Genomic DNA, 11,085 nt, shown 5'->3' on the forward strand with positions numbered 1-11,085 from the left:
GAAAAATCCAGAACAGCTTCCATCCAAACGTCCAAATTATAAAACAATAACTTAAATTTGAAATTAAAACTCAGAATGCTACGATGCTACATATCCTCTATAGTTTGATACTCAGTAGAGTCTTGAACATTGACTAAGGCAACAATAAAGAAGCTGGAAGTATACTCAGTGACATTAGAAGTGTTACACCCAGAAGGAATCATTTCTTGAACTTAATTTTTTGGCAGCACAATGACTATGTATTTAAAGTATACTATGTTAACCATATCAATGTTTTATCTTTTATAGTTTTTGTAAAATTTTTGTGAAAAGACCAATTTATCAAGACCGGTCTGTACAGAAATTTTTAGTTATTTTTCCTCAGTCTAATTGTATCCAGTGCAAGAATATGTCCCTTGTACGCGCCACTCACCCCCAATTTTAATTTGAGTCAGAGCGCATCGTGGATGCGTGCGATTATCACCCCGACTGAGGGGAAAGACCAGTACTCATTCGTCTTCAGGGTAGTACACTACATACAATTTTGTCACTATAGCAATAAATACATTAGCATTTATAGTGTTTTTCAATAGTTATTCAGTAAATACAGAACACTTCAAGCGTCAGCTACAATTTTGGTCCTTCGTAATAAACCAGATCTACAGTTCAATTAATAATAATAAGATTAGTTCTTTTAAAAGAATTGTGTTTCGTGGAAGTGACGTCAAGCCAAGCCGAAAAAGCGCGCGCTCTAGACCCAGTCATCCAACGATTCATCATTCATGAGAGGAGCGCTGCATTGTAGGATTCTTCGATTCTTCAACTGGCCGATCGCAACGACCACATCGAGGCGAGAACAGATAAAGATTCTTAAGTCAGGTACCTATTATACAAATATTCAGAGCTAATATAATCCTTATTTACCGTTTTCCTATACCATTTTTCAATTATTCAATGAAAGCTATTTAAAGACATTTTAACATGTTTTAATTTTAATTCAATGACATATTTCATTTTTTTTATCTTACGCTATACTTATCTATTAAATAATAATATTACATATATTATTAAATATAATATTTATTATATTATAAAAATAATTACACAATATCATTATATCGCATATTTATATAATACAGTCATATTTAGTATTCGGTTTTATTTTAGTTAAATTCTATTTGCACTTTTAAATAAATCTTGTTGTTTTTGTTTTGTTAATAAATAAAATGGAACATTTAAAAACATTACGTGTCAAGCGAGGTAGCTTAGAAGCGCGACTAGCAAATTTTCAGATATACGTTGAAAAATGCATGACACAAATCGATTCAATAGACGATAGAGTCTTAAAAAACAGACTTTCGGATATTGAAAGTCTATTCGCGGAATTTTCGGAGCTTTAGGTAGGCATTGAATGCTCGGTGAAAGAAGAAGACTTACAAGGCGAGTATGACAAGCGCAAGGCATTTGAAAACGACTTTTATTCAATTATTTCAAAAGCGCAAGGTCTTGTCAAGGAAAATAGTACAGATAATGTAGGTTCAGCTTCGGTTTCCAATCCAGAAAATAGCAGATTCCCTAGCTCATCAGAAGTACGATTACCGGCCCTAAATCTGCCAATATATTCAGGAGAGGCAGGTGAATGGCTCCAGTTTCGCGATAGCTTTGATAGCTTGATAAATAGCAACCTTTCCATTAGCAATGTACAGAAATTTCACTATCTAAAGAGAGCTTTGAAGGGTGAAGCATTTGAAGTTATCGCCAATATCCAGGTCGCACATGACAATTTTCCGATAGCTTGGGATTTATTGTGTGACCAATATACTGACAAGAGGACATTGTTGCATGTACATACTAAGGCCTTATTCGATATCCATCCTGTAAAAAAGGAATCTTCAAAGAGTTTAAGCCACTTGGTAGATCATGTGAGGATGCACTTAAGGTCTTTAAAGTCATTAGGACAGCCTACAGAATCATGGAATACTTTAATTATATATTTGGTATTCAATAAACTTGATCCAGTGACAATTAGAGAATGGGAATCAAAGGATTTCATGAATGATACTCCTAAGTTGGAAGCTTTTCTCACATTTTTGAAACAAAAGTCAAAAATGCTCAAAATAATGAAGGAAAAACCTACAGAGGCAAATTCAAGCCAAAACGTAAAGGGACAAACTTCTAAACCACCAGCAGAGTCTAGTAATAGATCTAATTCTCATGTTCAGAGAAGTTATCACATCTCAAATCGTACTTGTGCATCATGCGATGCTCCAAATCATAAAATTTATACATGTACAAAGTTTCTAAGGTTGTCTGTGTCTGAACGAACCGATTTAGTCAAAAAATCCAATTTGTGCATTAACTGTCTAAATCAGGGGCATCAAGTAAACAATTGTAACTTTGGTCATTGCAAAAATTGTACTGTTAAGCATCATTCTCTGTTTCACGTTTTCGAACCTTCTACATCTAACACCAATACGCAACAGTCTCTATTTACATTTAATTTAAGTTCAAAACAGGTATTTCTATCCACTGTCTTGTTAGAGGTAGTTGATTCAAAGGGAAATCGTCATGATTGCAGAGCACTTTTAGATCCAGGGAGCCAGTCTAATTTCATTAGTTCACATTTATGCCATAAACTTGCACTACCAAGAAAGCCTACAAATATTACGATTTCAGGGGCATTCAAGGTGGAATCCAAAATTCAGGCTGTTTGTCAAATTCAAATTGTGTCTAAAAACACTCCATTTACTGCTCCTTTAGTCTGTTTGGTAGCTCCAGAAATATGCGATGTTGTACCCGAAGCTCCTATTGATCCAGTATCTCTTTCGATACCTACATGTCATAAATTACCAGATCCTGATTTTCACATTCCCAAACAAATTGATCTTCTCATAGGTGCTGAGTTGTTTTGGGAAACATTATGCATAGGACAGACTCGTCTTAAACCTTCAGGTCCGTTTCTTCATAAAACTAAGTTTGGTTGGATAGTTAGTGGTCCACTTTCAAAGCCCCTTCTTTCAGACCGATCCAGTTCTTCTCCAAGTTATTCACAAAACTTAAACATACAAAGTCAGCTTGCTCGCTTTTGGGAAATAGAGGAGTGTTCTGACTTAATTCAGTCTCCAGAAGAAAAATCTTGTGAAGATATGTTTACTTCTACACACTACAGAGACAACGAAGGTCGATTCGTGGTCTCAATACCCTTGAAAGAACCTATTTCTAGACTAGGTGACTCAAGATCTATTGCACTTAAAAGGTTTCATGGTCTAGAACGTAAACTTCAGCGGAATGCACAGCTTCGAGAGTTATACACTTCATTCATGAGAGAGTATAAAGAGTTAGGGCACATGTCCAAGGTAGACCCGTCGAATAATACAACACAGTTCTTTTTGCCACATCATGGCGTATTAAAGGCAGATTCACTTACAACCAAATTACGGGTTGTATTCGATGGTTCTTGTTCTTCATCTTCAGGCTGGTCCTTAAATGATATACAAATGGTAGGACCAACCATTCAAAATGATCTCTTTCACATCTTACTTCGTTTCAGGCAACATACATATGTCGTTTCAGCTGATATATGCAAAATGTATCGGCAAGTTTAAATTCATCCTCCACAAAGAAATCTTCAACAAATTCTGTGGAGAGAAAAACATTCAGATCCTCTTTTGGAATTTCAATTAAATACGGTTACGTATGGCACATCTTCAGCGTCATATCTAGCCATAAGATCCATTTTTCAATTGGTTTTAGAAAATATGAATTCATATCCAGTCCCTTCCAAGGTCATCCAAAACGGCTTCTATGTAGACGATCTACTCACAGGCTCTGATTCATTAAGAGACCTGTACAATATTTGCAAAGATGTATCTTCAATCCTCAAACAAGGTTGTTTTGAATTACGGAAGTGGATATCTAACGAACCTCAAGCCCTTAAACATATTTCAGATTCCAATGTGCAATTACACACATTGAACTTAGGTTCCAAGGAAAATACAAAAACATTGGGCATATTTTGGTCATCTTCGTCAGACGTCCTAACCTACAATTCAGAGGTTTTATTAGGCAACTCTTCCAAAACCGTTACAAAACGCCTAATTTTATCCAGTGTCTCACAGATCTTTGATCCATTAGGTTTACTAAGTCCTTGTGTCATAATAGCAAAAATTCTTCTTCAAAAACTATGGACGGAACGGTTATCTTGGGATGAGTCCGTCCCAGCATATATCCACACAGTGTGGGTAAATCTTCGTGATGAGCTCAATCATATTAATACCTATTCGATTCCTAGACATATAAGATGTAACAACACTGTTGTAACTGAACTCCACACTTTTTGCGATGCAAGTGAGAAGGCTTATGGTGCCTGCGCATACATTCGCACAATTGACATTCAAGGCAATGTTCATGTTCATCTACTTTGTGCCAAATACAAGGTGAGTCCAATCAAGGCTCTTAAAATTCCTCGATTGGAATTGTGCGGTGCTCTTGTAGCCGCCAAATTGTTCCATCATATTCAGAGGGCGCTCACCATATCTTTCAGTGGCATATTTCATTGGACGGATTCTACAATAGTCTTGGGCTGGATAAACATATCCTCTTCTTCACTAAAAACATTTGTTTCAAACAGGATATCTGAAATTCAGAGCAAAACTTCATGTGAAAATTGGTACCACGTCAATTCATCTTCGAACGCTGCAGATCTATTGTCACGAGGTGTCACTCTAACTTCATTATTTGCATCTTCTTTATGGTGGCATGGTCCAGACTGGCTTTCTCTTCCCTCAGTGAATTGGCCCATTGCTTCCGTTTTCAAGGAAACGGAACTTCCTGAAATAAAAACCCCTCAAGTGCTACAAACTACAATAAGAGGTACTGCAATAATAGATATTGAACGATTTTCAAATTTCTCAAGGCTTCATCGCTCTATGGCATTTTGTTTACGTTTTATTCATAACCTCAAACCAGGTAACGATAAGTGCCATGGGCCATTGAGCAGTGAAGAACTGTCAAATGCGTTGAACATTCTTTCAAAGATAGTTCAAGCTGAATATTTCAGTTCAGAAATAAAATTGTTGAGAGAATCATGCCCAATAAAAAAGGGTACTCTTAAGTTTCTTTCGCCGTTTTTGGACGACATGGGTATTTTGCGAGTTGGAGGTAGACTCAAGCATGCCTCATGGTCATTCGAAAAACGCCATCCTATTCTACTTCCCAAAGATTCACATTTTACAAAATTACTTTTCATTGATGAACATAAAAGGCTTCTTCATTCAGGTCCCAACCAGTTACTTTCTTCTGTTAGGGACAGGTTTTGGCCCATTTCCGGCCGCAACATTGCTCGCAAAACAGTGCATAGTTGCATAACATGTTTCAGGGCAAAACCCTCTTTTCAAACCCCTATAATGGGTGATCTTCCCAAGGAGCGGGTTACCAAAACGTTTCCCTTCCATTCAACTGGCGTGGATTACGCTGGGCCCTTTCTCCTAAAGGATAGGAAGGGTCGGGGGTGCAAGACGTTTAAGGCTTGGGTTTGCCTCTTTATATGCCTTACAACCAAGGCTATTTATCTGGAGATAGCCACAAGTCTTACTTCCGAAGCATTCATTGCCTGCCTCAAGCGCTTTATAGCTAGAAGAGGCCGGCCCTTGCAATTATTTTCGGATAATGGCACTAATTTCATAGGAGCCAAGAGTGAGTTGGATGCAATTTCAAATTTTTTACTCAATAATGAGGCTGAGCTAGCTTCATTCTGCGCTAACGATCAAATAGTTTGGAAATTCATTCCGGCAAATTCTCCACATTTCGGGGGAATTTGGGAGGCGGGCGTAAAATCAATGAAAGTGCATTTACGCGGAACAATGAAAAACAACATACTCACTTTGAGGAATTTCAAACACTTTTAATTCAAGTAGAGTCAGTATTAAATTCCCGACCACTCTCACCTCTTAGCTCCAATCCCAATGATTTAAATCCCATTACACCAGCTCATTTTATCATCGGCAGACCATTCACTGCATTGCCTGAACCAGACCTGACGGACGTATCTACAAACCGATTGTCTCGTTATCAACATCTTCAGATGATGCACCAGCACCTATGGCATCGCTGGTCCAAAGAATACATGGGAGAGTTGCAGCAACGTCAGAAATGGTTTTCTGACCCTTCACCTAACATACAAATGGGACAATTAGTTTTAATCAAGGACATGCGGTTTCCACCTCTGTGTTGGCCAATAGGCCGTGTGACTGCCATTCATCCAGGACAAGATGGTGTGACTCGCGTAGTGTCAGTGAAAACAGCTCGCGGCGAATACAAACGCGGGGTTAAGAACATTTCACCACTACCGAACATTTAAGCTTTACTTATATTGAAGACTTTTCGTTATTTTCACTACCGAACATTTAAGCTTTACTTATATTGAAGACTTTTCGTTATTTTCACTACCGAACATTTAAGTTTTCACTTATATTGAACACTTTGCGTTATTCTCATAACCATTTTTTTTATCTCATTTATGTATTTTATCTTATTTATATGTATTTCCTTCATTCATTTGTATACTTTATATATGTTGTATATGTACTTGCATAATTTGTGTTGACATATTTGAAATGTATTTCAAGGCGGGGAGCATGTACGCGCCACTCACCCCCAATTTTAATTTGAGTCAGAGCGCATCGTGGATGCGTGCGATCATCACCCCGACTGAGGGAAAGACCAGTACTCATTCGTCTTCAGGGTAGTACACTACATACAATTTTGTCACTATAGCAATAAATACATTAGCATTTATAGTGTTTTTCAATAGTTATTCAGTAAATACAGAACACTTCAAGCGTCAGCTACACCCCTCGAGTTCGAAGACACCAAAATTACCATAATTTTAGCGATTTTGACAGGGATAGAATTATTGCCTATAGAGATATGGGTTTGTCGTATCGCGAAATTGGCCGTAGTGTTAATTGTACGGCAATAACAGTTATGCGAGTGTATCGTGTGTGGACAAACAAAGGTAGAAGAACACGTAGAAGACCAACTGGTCAACCGAGGCGTACCACAGGGCGTTAAGATAAACCCTTTAGACTCCTGGCTCGGCGAGACCGTTTTGCTACTACGCTTCAAATCGCTGACCAATGGTTTGGAGTAGAAGGTAGACTTGTTACTATACGTACCCTATACAGTGTCATTCGAGCCTTTGGACTGGTTTCATTCCGCCCACGACGAGTGCTTCCTTTGACTGCGGACCACTGTCATCAACGTTTGCATTGGTGCAGAGAACGGCAGCATTGGGTGGCAGAATGTCACAATGCAGCATTCAGCGATGAATCGTGATTTTGTTTAGGTATGCATGATAAGATGATAAGACGCCGCCGCGCCGTCGAGAGCGACGAGGTATCGGGTTTGCTGTTAAGAGGCATCTACACAGGACAGTTGAAATAATGGTTTGGGGGGTTATTGCTTATGGTAGCCGATTACCACTTTTGTTTATTCAAGGCAGTATGACAGATGCGCGTTATGTTGATGACATCTTCCAAACCACTTTAGTGCCTTATCTAGATGACCGTTGAAACGCCCTTTTTCAGGAGGACAATGCGCGTCCCCATATTGCTCATCGAACTATGGACTTCCTCCAAGAAGCTAATGTTAATTTTTTGCCATGGCTACTCCGTTCACTGCGTTTAAATCCTGTTAAACATATGTGGGATATGATGGGGAGGAGACTGTCCACTTTGCACCATCCTCCACACACTCTGGCACAGTTAATCCATGAAATTCAAGTTGCTTGGAACGAGGTGCCACAAGCAGACATCTATCATCTCATTTTGTCAATGTCTAGACGTGTACAGGAGTGTTTTCAGCTAGCAGCTAAGGGGTCGCCAAACACATTATTAATTTTTTTTTGATTACATGTCAACAAAAACTCTTGCAAATGTTATCGTTTCATTCCTGATAAAAATGTACCATGTTGCCAAAAAATTTAGTTCCAGAAATGATTCCTTCTGTGTGCAACACTTCTAATGTCACTGAGTATATTTGAGATGTGGACTTATAGAAGGATTCTTAAAATTTCATGTGTGGACAAGTTATCAAACATAGGAGTGCCCAAAAAATTAAAAAGGAACAGAAATAATGTACACCGTAAAACATAGAAAATTATGAAAGAAAAAATTTAGAGAAGAAAGAAAACTGAGGAGCAGCTGAATTAATGAAATATGGAGGAACATACACATTAATAAACATGCTATAAAAGAAACATCGGCACAAAATATATTAGCAGATGAACAGAACAGAAGAATTATTATTAACGGGTTCAGATCAAGGAGATCTATAATTAGTACCGTATATATAGTAAAATAAATGATCCAAAAAATAAGAGCAAATAATCGGGTGAGAATAATAGGAGAATCAAAATATCTCTAGATCCCAATAAAATTAATATGCTCACAGTAACTCGTCTACAGAACACCATACCACAACGAATATAGGATTCAACAGAACAACTGAAGAATTCTAAGAAATTTTAAGGAGATCAAAATAAACAAGGACGTCAAACACGGAGACTGTATTGCCCCAACACTATTCAGTCTTATTCTAGAAGCCATAGTTAGCAAGATAAACTTCATGAACAAAAATATAAATGATAGCAAGGTGTAAAGGATAAAGAGGAAGAATATACTTAGCTAAGAACAAGATTTTCAAAATGCCCTAGCCTTAATCGTAATTCCATGGATTGCAATGCTTTGATGATGATAAGCATGTACTTTTTAAATAACGGTTAATAAAAATTTCTTAAAATATGTTTGAATGGTTTCCTTTAATTAATATGAGTCGATACGAGTATGGCCACTCGAAATAAATTCAAGTTTTAATAGTATTAAGGGGGCGTATTATTTTAAATGAAAGTACACAACTTCAAGAATACCCTTTGAAAATTTCAAATTCATCTGAGCAAAATTTCCGGAGTTACAGAATGCTGAATATCCCTACCTTCGATTTGCTTTGCGGCAACTTCGGGCCAGCGTGCGTGAGCGTAGTGAAAAACGCTCAACACCTGCTCCCCTTTTTTTGCAAATTACTCCGCGATTCAAAAACATATTCCATGGTGTATCACTTTAAGATTTAACAAACAAAAAAGAAATTGAAAATAAAAGTTGTTAATATTTAAACGAGTTTTCATTGTTCACCGCTTTTTTCAGAGGCGGTGAACATTGTAACACAAAAATTATTTGACCGATGTACCTGAAATTTTGCATAGATTTTGTTCAGACATTTACTTAGTGAGGTAACGCTGTCGAGTTATTTTTTGTTTTATGCTTATTTTTTGTTTAACAATAATATAATATATCCTAATTTTCGCACCCTTTTACAAAATAATTCGTTATTTTGACTTATGAGTGATACTAAAATCTCAAAAATTGTTAAAACTAAAAAATCGCGACAGCACTACCTCAAGAAAGTCGTAAGCTAATAAAATCTTTTATATATTTTTTTTTTCACATGATCCAGTGACGAGTTCTGATGTCCACCGTAAAATGCAGTTTTTGGAGGTATCTGTAAAATTTGGAACTATTGGCTTATTTTTAAATATTTTGCCTCGTCATTTGTATTAAATATTCTTCTTAATTTAAAAATAAAATAATGCTATAAGCCACAGTTTCAAAAAAATTAACAAAATGTTGATTTCAAACCAGTTTTAAGATTACTTTTTTTGGATATTCTGTTTATTTTTTAAAAAGTTTCTTGCAAATTGTATTATACAATTTAACTGCCCAGTATTTTTCTCCAACAGAGCACATTAAACCACTTAAAAGTTAATAGTGATACTATTTGCTTCATTTTGATACTAAAATTAATTTAAGAGGAATATCTTAAAATTTATATCGCAATTACCGTACGGATGAATTTACAACTTTAAAATAATAAAAATATTTTACTAATAAACTGTGAAACATGGTAATTGCCATGCTTCGTCCTAGCTTCGTGCTTAATGCTTTATTACAACTGTAATAAGCATTAAAGTTCAAGTCAGACAAAGCGGAAGTCGAAATATACGACATTCGTTAGGAAATTATTATTTACACTCATTTATAGGCATGCTAATAATGTTTTGCAAGGTCCACCATGTTACATAGCGAATCGAAAGCAAGCCATGTGAATATGTGGTTTAATAATAGAAATATGATACTGACCAATGGCAAAAAGGAATGTGACATTTATCAGTATTAATTATTTCAGTTAAGGGTCAGGTCTTGCAGACCTTTAAACAAAAGTGCATAATTGTTAGTTTTGTACCAATAGCGATAAAAAGTCGTATTACGCGAATTCGTGCAATAACATTGCACAGCTAATTTTACCCCTGTGAAGTTAAAGTCTCATTTAACAGTGCAGTTGATGACAGTGGCGGAACTAGAAATTTGCCTAAGGGGGGGATGAAAAACACCAAGCAAAAGACATTAAAAAGGGCAAGACATAAATAATAATGGTGTAAATTTCATAAATTTTGGAACTTCTAGGGAGGGGGGTACTTTAGAGGACGCTTTGATAGGTTTGGTACTGGTACTGTTTAGTTAGTGTATAAGTAGTTTCTAAGTACTCATCCATTATCTTAGTTGGGAAAGCAACCATTTATAGATTTTTAAAACAACGAAAGCAAGGATTTTTTTATAGTAGCACCAAAAAGTCAACAGAAACACAATTCTAGCAAATAAATGACATTTTAAAATAAACAATTGACAGAAAAGCGCATTCAATAATAAATTAGATACCTACTGTGTACAAACTCGTAACAGATATTAATAGTGACGCAATTTTGACAAACATAATATAGACTAAAAGCTGGGATAGGTAAAATTTGCTAATTATTTTAGGCACCGTAGATAACATAATATGAGTCTATAGCATAATATGAGCAGTATGCTGTCGATATTCAGTAGCACATGCATCGACAGTGGAGAATCAAACTTTCCACCAACGGACGGAAAAAAATAAATCAAATTATTTTTTAACCCCCCTTAAGACACCTAAAATGTCCTCACTACCAGAATTCAATTTTTTACACTCTATGTGATTGAAAAATAAGACTCAGCGCAATTTTCCCTATTT

General features: G+C 36.4%; 1 protein-coding gene across 1 annotated transcript in view; it reads left to right on the plus strand.

Annotated features, from left to right (window-relative positions):
- Positions 1-10,550, plus strand: part of LOC126893021 (uncharacterized) — a 47,034-nt gene extending 36,484 nt beyond the window's left edge. Inside the window, exons 2-3 of the mRNA XM_050662961.1 lie at positions 1,380-2,795; positions 10,497-10,550. Coding sequence (XP_050518918.1) covers positions 1,380-2,795; positions 10,497-10,550 — 1,470 coding nt within the window. The remainder of the gene's footprint in view (positions 1-1,379; positions 2,796-10,496) is intronic.
- Positions 10,551-11,085: the final 535 nt, after the last annotated feature.

The sequence above is a fragment of the Diabrotica virgifera genome, chromosome 10, assembly GCF_917563875.1.
Source record: "Diabrotica virgifera virgifera chromosome 10, PGI_DIABVI_V3a".
Taxonomy (NCBI): Eukaryota; Metazoa; Arthropoda; class Insecta; order Coleoptera; family Chrysomelidae; genus Diabrotica; species Diabrotica virgifera.